This window comes from Puma concolor, chromosome C2 (assembly GCF_028749965.1).
Source record: "Puma concolor isolate L17-30 chromosome C2, mPumCon1.1.hap2, whole genome shotgun sequence".
Classification (NCBI taxonomy): Eukaryota; Metazoa; Chordata; class Mammalia; order Carnivora; family Felidae; genus Puma; species Puma concolor.
Genome location: NC_141675.1, coordinates 65,513,684 through 65,526,868, shown reverse-complemented (window position 1 = coordinate 65,526,868; position 13,185 = coordinate 65,513,684). Strand labels below are relative to the sequence as shown.

General features: G+C 44.1%; 1 protein-coding gene across 2 annotated transcripts in view; it reads right to left on the bottom strand.

The window, feature by feature from the left end:
- The window catches only part of FNDC3B (fibronectin type III domain containing 3B), a 364,422-nt gene that overhangs the window by 51,174 nt on the left and 300,063 nt on the right, over positions 1–13,185 (bottom strand). For both annotated transcript variants that reach the window (XM_025913173.2, XM_086674725.1), the window contains exons 13-19: positions 12,770–12,944; positions 10,849–10,935; positions 9,075–9,213; positions 6,112–6,183; positions 3,865–3,983; positions 2,062–2,167; positions 1,013–1,185 (exon numbers count right to left, since the gene is read on the bottom strand). In XM_025913173.2, the coding sequence (XP_025768958.1) occupies positions 1,013–1,185; positions 2,062–2,167; positions 3,865–3,983; positions 6,112–6,183; positions 9,075–9,213; positions 10,849–10,935; positions 12,770–12,944 (871 nt within the window). The remainder of the gene's footprint in view (positions 1–1,012; positions 1,186–2,061; positions 2,168–3,864; positions 3,984–6,111; positions 6,184–9,074; positions 9,214–10,848; positions 10,936–12,769; positions 12,945–13,185) is intronic.

Sequence of the window (13,185 nt, the reverse complement as noted above, 5' to 3'; positions counted from 1 at the left end):
ACCAAGTGTTTTCACAGTGTGGCCAACAGGAAATAGACTGGAGACCCACGCATGTTCCTCTGCCAGGCTTGCACAGGGCTACCGAGAATGAGAGAAAATCACCAACTTCATGCAGCTCTCAGTTGTGCTTTCTTATTTGTAAAAATCCCATCAATTAATTATATCTACTTATTTACATGGAACCCGTCTGTACAAATCACGAGTATACCTGGCAGTGGGGAGGGGTACAGCAGCAGCCTGCACCAGAAAGACAGTTTCTGGTTACCTTGTTCTCATCATGAATCTCACCCCCCCAAACCCACATTACTCTGCGATTTAAAATAGGGGTGTAATCTAGGGGATCAGTCAGTTGAGTGTCTGACTTCAGCTCAGGTCATCATCTTGTGGTTTACAGGCTCGAGCCCCACATCGGGCTCTGTGCTGGCAGCTTGGAGCCTGGAGCCTGCTTCGGGGGTTCTGTTTCCCTTTCTGACCCTCCCCTGATTGTGGTCTGTGTCTCTCTCTCTCTCGCTCTCAAAAATAAATAAAACATTGAAAATAAAATAAATACAATATGGGTATAATCTAGACACAGACTTCCAATCTACGATGGGCTGAGAAGAGTTCTCCGGTCTTCATTTGAAACAAAACAAAAACCAGAAGCTGGCCTCCCTGGCCTCTACCCCACTCCAGTTCTAAAAACTGACCTGAGATATTGCTGCGTATAGAAGGGCAAGGCTTCTATAGCTGGGTAAGAAGGAAATTGTTTTGAAAACAACCCAAAATAGCTAAAGCGTGATGTTCTTTCTTAGTAACCTTGAACTCTTTCTTAACAGAATGATTTGAAGACAGAAATTTCTAATGCTGGGTCAATATGAAGTCACAACAATGTATCAATTCAGAAATGAGATTCACATACCCTTCTTTAATGGCTACCAAGGCTGGATAGATACTGCTGAGGAATTTCGGGGGGGAGGATATGGAAGTGTCAGCACCTTGGTATTCTGGTTATGGTGCACAAGCCTGTACTCACCCCTCCGTCATTCAGAGCCCTCACCCGGAAACGATACACAGTTCCGGGGAGCAGGTTGCCCACGGTGCACTCGAGCTCTGGCCCATGGTACACCTCCGAAGCCACATCCTCGGGTTCCGTCATCTCCACACTGTACTCTGAGACCTCACAGCCACTTTCTGAGGCAGGAACGTCTGGGAATGGAGAACGCTTTTCATCTTAGAACATTTTTATGCTTCCAGTTGAGCAGCTCACACCTGGTTTCCCACAAGGTTTGTAACACATCGTGTGGCCGGCTGGTCCTCAGTATCTCTCCTACAAAAAGGAACCCTCCCCTCCCCCCAAAAGAAAAGCGATACGGAAGAAAAAGTTTCTGAAGGATGTTATCCGTACTTTCCAAACTACATCTAAGTACATTCAATTACTTCAACAAAATAATTTGGAAACAACAGAACCCCTTGGCAAATGTCTACACTGTAAGACAAGGAAGAAACAGAGGGAGAAAATCTCTCTAACTTAAAACCAAAGGCCACGTTAAATCAAGATAAATGACCCAAGGTTGGCACAATATTTTATGACGTTGTAGACATGAGTAGTGCCAAAAAAACAGTCTGATGGAGTTCTGCAGGTTTGTATTTGCGAGTTTACATGCTGCAAACTGCTGTCACAACAGGAAATGCTTGTACAGCTCAGGGCCCACATGTGACAAAAGACGAGGAGAATCAGAGGTTACCTTACGAACCTCGCTTTAATCTCTACATTGCACACAACTTCGCTTTTGTGAATAGGGTTGAAAAACTGGGAAAGACTGGCTGCTGTGCAAGATTTTCTAGGCAAGTGTCCTCCGAAGGACAGAGAATGCCCAGTGAGCGTAGCTCCCTCAGGATGAGCGACGGCGTGCCGCAGAACACAAACCCAAGCCAACACACATCAGACAGACAGTGGACATTTTCAACAGGAAGGACTATGGTCGTTAGCAGACTGCCAACTTAATCACAAAGCATTAAATCTCCAATTCCACCTCCAGTTGTCCCAACCGTCAATGTCAACGTGAAGATTTGTTCACTCACCCCACTCTAAGTGGACTTCTTTGTGCTTTGGTCTACCCAAAACCCTCGGTGGTCGACACTGACCTGGTGCAATGCTTAGTGTGCGAGCAGGGAGACTTTCAGAGCACTGCAGGAGAAACACCGGAGAGAACCATCTCTTAGTTACTGTGAATTCACCAGACCTCTACATCCCAGGCAGATCCTACCCTGTAACTGAACATGCTGCCCAAAGGGGATCACACGGTGAATGTGCACACTTGATTTCTGTGCAGAAGGGTCTTCTCTCGTGTGCGTGTCAGGCGTGAACATACGCTGCATGTGGCACTGGTAAAAATGCTTATTTATGAAGTCAGATTCGTAGCCACGGGTTGTGTATTCTAAGCACACAACTGCTTTCCTTTAAGCCAAAATTAGAGAGATCTGTCGTGAGGACAGAAGAGAACACAAAACAACAGCTGGATGACATTTTTAAATGGTGCTATAAACGGTGAAACCATCCACATACGGGGGCAGAAGAGCAAATAAATTCAGTATTAATCAACTGAGTCTGACATTAACCGGCAGGTTCTTTTAATGCTAAAATAAGCGGGCCTCCTTTTAGGAGCTGATTGTGCAAGGCTGGGGATGTGGAAGTCGACTGTCTGCAAGAGGAGAAAACAAGGTGCAACTCTGCAGCTTGGCCAGACTCCTCCCTTTTCCCTGAGAAGAAGTGCTGCAGGGGAGAGGTACCCTAGCCACCTCACACAGGAGGTGCCTGCTGACCCTCTGGGGCCAGGATGTGGGGACAGCCCACCCAGGGAAGCACTACAGAGAGCTCTGGCGCTGGACGGTGGTCTAACTGGACCTTCTTTTCACAGTCTGTCTATGTGGGTAGCCTAAACATCACGGCACTGCTATCCTTGCGGGAAAAAGAAAAACACAGGACACCAGTGGAGGTGTGCTGACTGCTGACTGCAAAGCCAGGCACCCTAACGGCAAGTCTTCTTGAGAAACATAAACCCAGCACAGGGCTATAAGCTACCGACTCTCACTATTAATGGTTTCAAACCATGATGTGAAACATCCCTACGATGAAAATGGCTTTTTACCATCTTGCCTTTCATTCATTTCTGAATGCGCGTTACAGCCAGTTAGTATCTGATTTCTAGCGCACTCCCTGTGTATTTCTGAGGTTATTTTAAGCCTATGAGAACCCTGTGTGGTCGAAACCAAGGCTCCTGACATGTTAGCCGATCTCAGGTCAAGTAAAGAGCGGAGAGCAAGGGATATGCTGCTGCCTACAGGTGTGTAAGTTGGGCACTGCACAACTGCAATGGTGTCACTCAGCTCAGTCGTCATAGATTTGTGTGGTTTTTCCAGCAGATGGCAGTAAAGCACCTTGGGGAAGGCGCATCCCCTGTTCTCACAAAACTGCCAGGTTTGGTAACAGCAGAGCTGTGCAGGAGGTCACGTCTTTTTGACCCTGAATTCTATGCTTTTCTAGCACTGCAATAACTCAGGTTCTTCTTATTTAGCGAGACGAATTCCGGACAACACTCAATTTTCAACCGTCACCTGGGATCATGCCAAAGTCTTCCGAGAAATCACTAAGTGACAAACGCGCCTTGACAATTCCACAGTTTAGCTGAGAATCACCCGGGCCTATCTTTCATGTCCTCCGAAAACGCAACTGGAAAAAACTCTTGTTTTCATTTCCTGATGTGACCCCGTGGCAGGCTGTGCTGTGACGATGCATTCTAAGAGAGTAATTGTCTCGTGATGTTACAGAGTGGCTGTCTGAACCCGACCCAAGAGGTTTTCCTTTCGCGCCACGGCAAAACCGACCTGACTGTGTCCACCAGTACTGATGCAGCACGCTCGGAGTTTGTACAAAGTGCCTGGTTTCAAGTGGGTGAAAGTGTATTCTGTAGCCGATCCGCTGTATGCCACCTCCCACTGGCTCGCTGTAAAACAAGACTCGCGTGTGAGTTTTTGCCTCCTGCAAACGAGGAACAGTAGCAGCCATTCCTGAGGGTAACAAGCTCTAAGCGGTTTCCATGAAAACCAGCATCTCCTATTTTCTTTTTTTTTCTTTTTTTAAATAGCCAAGGGCCCTCTCTCCCTTCCCTTCCCAAAGTTAAATATTTAAAATGACACGGAGTCATTTTTCATATTTAGTACTGCAGGCTAGACTACTTAATACCACCATTATTATATTTGCTGACTATGAGGTTCGGATGCTGGAAACCACAGAAACCCGTCGTTGGCACGGGGGGAGGGGTGGGCGGAAACGGAGACAGAGCACAGGGTCAAGCGAGCTGTGAGATGACTGTGGCGAGAGAAGGCCTTGGGGGCCAGCTGGGTAGGGGAAGGCTGCCCAGCCAGGAGGCTCCTGGTCAGTCTGGGACATGCTCAAGAGTCCCTCCTGCTCTCACGTGCTGGAGGGCACGGGGGGTGAAATCTCCCCATCACGCACAGAGTCCTTTGGGGAAAAGCCTGCCGTCTTCACAGAGCTCACGTAAGAGACAAAAATGGCTGGGAGGGTGACGAATTAAAGATGAAGCACTCAGGTGACCTAGTTATCTGGCCACTTCTCGGGACTAAAGAAAGTAAGCAGGGCTGCTGAAGGCTGCAGCGGTCTGACTGCCCGGTAAGGCTGACGCCACCAGGGACAAAGCATCGGGGGCCGCTTCCCCCGACCGCCAGCCCGCCTCGCAAATCTGGGCTGCTGCAGGCTTCCATCCTCTGTGTCGCTCTCCTTACAGAGCCACACGTCTGGGGGACTATTTCACCAAGGCCTTCTCTCCATGAAGTTGTTTCCAAGAAAATATTTTTCCCCATTACCCAAGATACTTTACTAAAGTAAGTTTCCCTTGGCCACTTATTAGGACAGATTTACAATGAAGTCACAGGCACCAGGGCCGTGGGGGCTGTGGGTGGGCACTAAAAAGCGTTATTAGGACATCGCTGGCTAGAAACCTGGGAAGAGGCACATGGGAACAGGGATGACTGACAAGATTCAATTAATCACCCACTTTATGTGCTAGCAAAGCTGTTAACTTTCAGTAGAGAACGGCATCTAGTTTGATTTGATATCATCAGTGGTCAAGAGAGTCACGAAAATGGAAAACATGCTTTCACAAGGAGCCACGGCAGACACCTGACTTCTCTCTTCGGTAGGTTTTTGTAACGTAAAAAACTAAATCAAATTTTTAGCCCAGAAGAGGACTTTATGATGAGAACAGCTGTGCCCACCTCAAAGCATTCTTACGTTCTTAGTTCAAAATAGAAGCGGACCGGCTCGAAAACCAGAGCCCCAGGTGGTCACCGCAAGTAGAGGGCAAAAGAGCAGCCCACGCCTGCCCGGCTTGTTCGCAAAAGTCACCGTTATGAATGGTTACGGGGATTATCAGAATGGCGAGATAGGTCGTTTTAAAAGTTCTGACAGCTATATTTTTTTCCTATTAAAGCCTAATGAGTTTTACTAGAAAAAAAAGATCGAGTATTTTTAAAGGCACTTCTTAAGGAATCTGATCTTTAACACTGTACTACTTTAATCCACATAGTGCACAAGTGATGACAGTCTGACTCAGACGTCACAAAGATGGAAAGGCATTTGCTAAACTTGTCAGGAAAGTGGGACTGTGACACTGTCACTCTCTCCCGATAATACGATGTTTTGTTTGCCATCGCTGTACGTGGGAACTTGTCGATTACCAAACTCGCCTGCTCTCTCCACCTTATCCTTCCTGCTGATTGCTTCTGACACTCCCTCTGCTCGTAAGAATTTTCAGAGAAAGTGTGCCAAGACAGGGGATGAAAATTTAATAATTCGATTAATTAGGACCTCTGGCTTAAAGAAAGGACACGGAACATTTAAAAACATGCTAAAAATGTACATTTCAAGCATACCCTGATCCCTGATGCTATGTGTAAAAGAGAAAACTGTAAATATGTGATTACGGTCTATTTGTTGTAATGGCACTACCGGTAGAATTGACGGCTTCCCACTATTACCATACAGATGTTTTAGGACGTTAGAAGGTAGAGGTTGGTACTGGATTTGAGGAAAACAATTTCCTAAAACTTCACCTTCAGAATTTCCATCAGTAATCTCCAGCAAGTACTTGAGTATTTCTGAACCACCATTATCCTTGGGAGGATCTGGAGAGTAAGCAGATGCCTTATTAGTTATGAAAGGGCATAGATTTTTATTAACAAATATCATTAGAAGACAGAAAACATGTCACATTATACTCCTTAATTCTGAATTTAAGCAAAAGGTATAATAATTACTGTATTACTCTTGAAAAACAAAAGAAACAAACAAAACCACCAAGAAGCCCTGAGCGCTATCAGATTATTCGAAGTTCTTAGGTCTAAAACGTCAGAGTTATTTAGCAAAATATGAGCAAAACTCAAACTATGAATTAATTTTTCTTTTTTAAAAATTTTTTTTTTTTTTAACGTTTATTCATTTTTTTTGGGACAGAGAGAGACAGAGCATGAACGGGGGAGGGGCAGAGAGAGAGGGAGACACAGAATCGGAAACAGGCTCCAGGCTCTGAGCCATCAGCCCAGAGCCTGACGCGGGGCTCGAACTCACGGACCGCGAGATCGTGACCTGGCTGAAGTCGGACGCTTAACCGACTGCGCCACCCAGGCGCCCCAGAATTAATTTTTCTAAGAGTTAAGTTAATAAATCGACTTTGAGAATTCTGAAGCCTGCTCTTTAACATTCAATTTTTATATAAGATGAAATACGTAACTCTTTTATTATTTATTTTATTCTTTACCTCACCACTTAGATTACCAGTGACCGGATTCTTTTGAGATGGAGAGGGAAGGAAAGAGAAGTGCAAAATTTACTGATAAAATAAACAAGACATCAACACGTAATAAATATGTTCCATCACGGTTTGCCACTAAGCATACTGTATATCCCAAGGGAATCTGATACGCAACCGAATTTGTGAGTCGAGAACGCACCAGACAGGTGGTCTGAGGAAGGGGTGCTGGCTTATTACCAGAGCCCTGTGGACTGTGGGTATTTACTCCACTGCTAACTCCGACCGCGAGAGTTTTCTTTTCTGAGCAGCAAAATACCTTGCGTTGTAATTTTGTAAGACTATGCAGAAGTTCCCTCTACCATCAGTTTTCCCAAGTCTCTATTTTAGATACAGACTTAGGGACTTCCTGGCCCTTCTTTCGCTTGGTATTTCCATGAATGCATACACATTTCAGTAAGAGAGATTTAAAACAATAATTACAAAGTTAAATATTATAGCATATAGCTAATGAAAGTAAACATTTACTTTCTAGGATTTTGTGAGGAAAAAGCTTCACAATCCGGCAAGAAAAGCACACCTAGATTTTTACAGTTTCTCTTAATCACGTCCATCTTCCAAGGAAATAGATATCCTAATAATTCTGCCTCAAAATTATTAGGTAACTTGAAACAGTTTTATGTCTCAATGGTTGACCTCCAATAACAGTTTAGTAACGTTTTGTGTTGGGGCGCTTGGGTGGCTCAGTCAGTTAAGTGTCTGGCTCCTGATCTCGGCTCAGGTCACGATCTCATGGTATATGATTTCCTGCCCCACGTGGGGCTCTGTGCTGACAATGTGGAGCCTGCTTAGGATTCTCCCTCTCCTTCTCTCTCTCTCTCTGCTCCTCCCTCATTCTTGCTCTCTCTCAAAATAAATAAACTTAAAAAAAAATGCTCTGTGGGTTTTTTTTTTTTTTAAGACTTTATTTTTATATAATCTCTATATCCAACACAGGGTTTGAATTTACAACCCTGAGATCAAGAGTCACATGCTCTACCGACCAAGCCAGCCAGGAGCCTCTTTAATAATATTTTAAATTCCCTTTATATGACCTGGCTGCCAGGTAAAATCTTATTTTAAGTCTCTTTTTTGGGGTGCCTGGGTGGCTTAGTCGGTTAAGCTTCCGACTTTGGCTCAGGTCATGATCTCACAGTTTCTGAGTTTGGGCCCCGCATCGGGCTCTGTGCTGACAGCTCAGAGCCTGGAGCCTGTTTCAGATTCTGTCTCCCTCTCGATCTGTGCCCCTCCCCCACTCGCACTCTGTCTCTCTCAAAAATAAATAAACATTAAAAAAAAATAAAAAAATAAAAAAATTAAATCCTTTTCTTTTTCCTTTTTCTGTCTTTTAGGAATCTAATACTATTATGACACATTGGTGATAATTATACACATCCCAGCAGTTTTACATATAATTGCAAATCTTTATCAACATTCTAAAGGCATTCACTTCATTGAAATAATCCGAGCTGCAGAGGTGAGCCAGAATATCCTTCCACCAGATACCCTCAAACACCATTTAATGAACTTCAACAGGAAAAATTCCTGAAGTGGGGTGCGCCCCTGGATGGCTCAGTTGGTTGAGCATCTCACTTCGGCTCAGGTCATGATCTCATAGTTCTTGAGTTCGACCTCCATGTTGGGCTTTGGGACAGCACGGAGCCTGCTTCAGATTCTCTTGGCTCCCTCTGACTCTGCCCCTCCCTCACTCATGGGTGCTCTCTCTCTTTCAAAAATAAGTAAACATTTAAAAAAAGAAAAAAAAAATTCCTGAAGTTCAAAACTTCCGGTTACATACAAACAACAAAAACAAAGTTTTCCTAGTTCTTAACTTGAACATTCTGTATGTCAAAATTTACTTAAGATGACATACCTAAAGTTTGAAATTTATTCTCAATATTAATTTTATAAATCAATTTTTCACATTAAATATCACTACCGTTGTTAAGGGCAAGTTACTGAAGAATGAATACATATTCAGAGATTACTACATTCAAATCAGTAATAAAAGTGTAGGAGGCAAAAACAATACAGGAACAATCGTAAAGTAAAATGCTCGTAAAATGGACAATTCTAGTGGAATTCTCTGGATGTTTCTGATACATATATTCCAAATCTGTAAAATCCCCACAAATAATACCTCTTATTTCTTATTTTGGTTTGTCACCACTGAAATCAGTTTTTAAAAATCTATCAAAAACAAGCAACAGCAATGGTAGCGAAACATACCCCATTTGACACTAAAGCCATGAGATGTAACTGGTCCTTTGATGAGGGGTCTTGTGGGGGGTCCGGGCCTGTCAGGACTCGTCGTACACACCAGCACTTCACTTGGACAACTCTTCCCTTCCACATTAGAAGCAGTCAGCTATAACACCACGGAAAAAACATGAACATGCTTTAGATGTCACGTATTGAAGAAATGGCAACGTTTTACCAAGGCAAGATCAAGGCATCTGTAAATTCACACAGACAGACATTCCTCCTCTCTCTCAATCTCAAACAACTGATTTACAAGTTATTTCCTTTACGGGGTGCTTATTTTCTGTACAGTTAGCTTTTGACAATTACAAATAAAACACTAAGGTGGGTCGTAGCTAAAGACATTTTTACCCTTTCAAGAAGACATAGAACCAGTATGTTACCACCTAGTTCTTATTGTTTTGTAGGAAGAAATTGGGGGAGGGGAAAGCAGGTAAAAATAACCTTACTTATTTAAGAGCAGGGCAATGCCACCTTGTGGAGAAATGCTAGCAGTATACCCACCTATGTTCTCATGGCACCAAACAGCAAGCATTTGTTAAATATCAGAAACTGTCATTTTCCTCAAATAGTCACACACTTCACTTGGTGATCTAACAACTGTTTACTGAATGACTACTACATGCCAAGCTACATCATTTGGCCTCCAAATCAGAGAAGGAAGGGTAGAATCAAAAGATAAATTTCTCTCTCCAAACCACACACAGTCCTATCAGAAAACCCAGTGCTGTGCGTGGATCAATAAAGGGTGCCATGGCAAAGGATGCTATTTACTGCTTTTCCTCTCTCTCTCTTTTCTAAATGTTTATTTTGGAGAGAGAGAGAGACAGAGCAGGAGGAGGGGCAGAGAGAGAGAGAGGAAGACACAGAATCCGGAGCAGGCTCCAGGCTCTGAGCTGTCAGCACAGAGCCTGACGTGGGACTCGAACTTGTGAACCGTGAGATCATGACCTGAGCCTAAATCGGATGCACTACCAGCTGAGCCACTCAGGTATATCCCTGCTTTTTTCCCTCTCTTATCAGTTGCAAAGCTTTGTTTCTTGTTACAACACAAAGTCCTATGGTCATATTAACAGTGGTTGTTAACCGCCAAAGCAAAGCCTAAGTAGGGAGGGAGTGGGTAATGGAAGACAAAAGGAAAGAAATGGGCAGAACAGCAAAGAAGAGGGAGAGTAAAAGAGAAATCTAATAAAAAGGAGAAACATCAAAAAGTGGGGGAGAGATAGGTGCACTGAGCATTCAGTTTGGGTGCTCCTGGGTGAGGGCATCTGGCCACGCTGTAATGTAATTTGTTACAGCACACGACAGTAGCTTTCTCTCTCAAAACTAGGGTTTAAAATTAAAGTATGGTGTGCATTTTGTGTCACTTTAGAAATGTAAAGTGCAGGGGCGCCTGGGTGGCGCAGTCGGTTAAGCGTCCGACTTCAGCCAGGTCACGATCTCGCGGTCCGTGAGTTCGAGCCCCGCGTCAGGCTCTGGGCTGATGGCTCGGAGCCTGGAGCCTGTTTCCGATTCTGTGTCTCCCTCTCTCTCTCTGCCCCTCCCCCGTTCATGCTCTGTCTCTCTCTGTCCCAAAAATAAATAAACGTTGAAAAAAAAAAAATTTAAAAAAATAGAAATGTAAAGTGCAGGGAACTTCAAAATTTTCTTAACGGACAGAGTCCGTTTGAAATGGTAAATGGGTAAAACATGCAACTGCTTCTTTTTTCAAGCAGTTCAGGTACCAAAACGATTGACTCACCCTGAATTTATACTGTGTGCTTCTTTTGAGATTTTTCACAGTACAGGTTAAATCCTCTCCAGTGTATTTTGGGTGGAAAAGGTTATCCTGCAAAAACAAAGCCAGAAAGAGACATCAGTATCATGAAATCTGGGCATTAAATACTTTTGTGTATGGGATCTTTCTATTGCCTCTTTCCATCACCACCGGCTGCCAGAGGTCTGTCTGGCGGCTACGGCAGAAAGGGGAGTCGGAGTCCACGGTGCTGTGTACCGTGCTCCAGCTTCAAGTAAAAAAAATAATCTTGTCTCATTGTAGGTTCTGCTGGGTCTGTACAACTTTCTTGTGAGGCTAATAGCAACATGAATGAGAACAATGCTCTCTGAGAGGATGTAAATTTGCTTTGGAATGGATGCCACCATATGCTTTCCTTACAGAGGAAAGGTTCCTCAATAAGTATTTTCAATAAAGAATTAAGCCACCAAGTAGTACTATGTGACAAAGCAGTGTACATTTTAAAAATACATATTTAACGTTATTATCAAAAAAGCCTCTTCTTTTGCGGTCTTCGCTGTCCAGCTGCAATGTGCTATGTGATACACAGAGGCTGAGGTTTCTGACCACACAGTGTCCTCTTCTGGCCAAGGAAGAAAGGACACCTGGGATGGGAAAGGCATGATCCTTTTAAGAGGATAAATATCCCACTAAAAGCTGAATGTACTGAATTCATTCAACTGTATTCTCAATCATCCGTCCATCCGCTCAATCATTAAATATCACCGAGCACCTTCTACGCATCAGGCTTCCTTCCATGTTCTAGGGGTTCAGCAGTGTCCAAGAACAAAGACTTGCCCACAAGAAACTTACATGCCAGGTAGACAAAGTGATTCAAAAATGAAACGGATCTAACTATGAAGCATTTTATGCGGTATTAAGTGCTGTGGCCCAAAATATCAAGTTGGGTCAAAAGACCGAGGGGCGGATCTAGTGAGGTGCTACTCTATAGCTGTGCAGGTTAACTAAAGCAGCCACATGGGGTCTTTAAATTTAAACTAAATACAGTTGAAAATTCAGTTCCTTGGCCCCACAGCCATATTTCAAGAGCTCAATCATCATGTGTGACTAGGCACTACCTTTATCGCATAGCACAAACCACAGAACATTTCCATCACTGTGGAAAGTTCTACTGGATAGTACTGTTATACAAGGCAGCCAGGGGAGGGCTCTCCACAGAAGACATGTGAGAGAAGAGATCCTCAAGGAAATGAGGGAAAAGAGTCAAAGATAAGTGGAAGGGCCTTCTAGCTACAGGGCATGGAAACTGCAAAGGCCCTGAGGCTAGGGCTTGCTCTCGTGTTCAAACACACAAGGGCAGAAACAAGGACATTAAAGAAAAATCCTATAGCAAAGAACCTTATAGGCATTGTAAGGGCTCTGAGGTGAAGGCCCAGAGATAGGAAGGGTTCTAGGCAGAGCATCGACAGGATCTACTCTATTGAACAGATCTCTCAGGCTTTGTGTGGAAAACAGACTATAGCAGAGAAGGAGGAGGGTAGGGAAAATACTTAGAGACCACTGCAATTATTCAGGGATGAGACAATGGTGGCTTGCGAAAGGACAGTAGCCTTAGATACTAAGAAATGGCCAGATTTCTGGTTGATTTTTGAAGCAAGATTGAAAAGGATTTGCCGACTGATTCTACAGATGGGTTCAAGGACAACTCCGAATTTTCTGGCTTCCCCGAACAAAAGGACAGGAATGTCACTGAGACAGGGATGACTGTGGCAAGGACAGATTGCTGCCGGTGATGGTAGTGGTAGGTATTGAGACTTTGGTTTTGAACCAAACGTAATTTGAACATAATTTGATGGCGTCCTGTTACGTTAACGACAATGTGACTTACACAAAACACACGCAAGGGTACAAAATCTACAAAGCTTACGTTTTCATCCTCCTGGATTTCCAAGGTGTAGGTGACCACTTCCTCAGGTGAACAACCTTCTGGTTTATTCCACTGCAACGTGACCCATGTGACTCCAGCTCGAACAAGTCTTGGTGCAGAGGGCATCTGAGGGATGTTTCCTAACGTGTAACATACCACCTCTTGGCTATAACCACTACAGAGAGATAAACCCAGTAAGACGCACATTTAGGAACATGTGAGGAGTCTTGGCATTTAAAAAAAATTTTTTTTTTTACGTTTATTTATTTTTGAGAGAAAGAGAGACAGAGTGCTAGCAGGGGAGGGGCAGAGAGAGAGGGAGACACAGAATCCGAAGCAGGCTGCAGGCTCTGAGCCGTCAGCACAGAGCCCGACGCGGGGCTCGAACTCAGGAGCTGTGAGATCATGACCTGAGC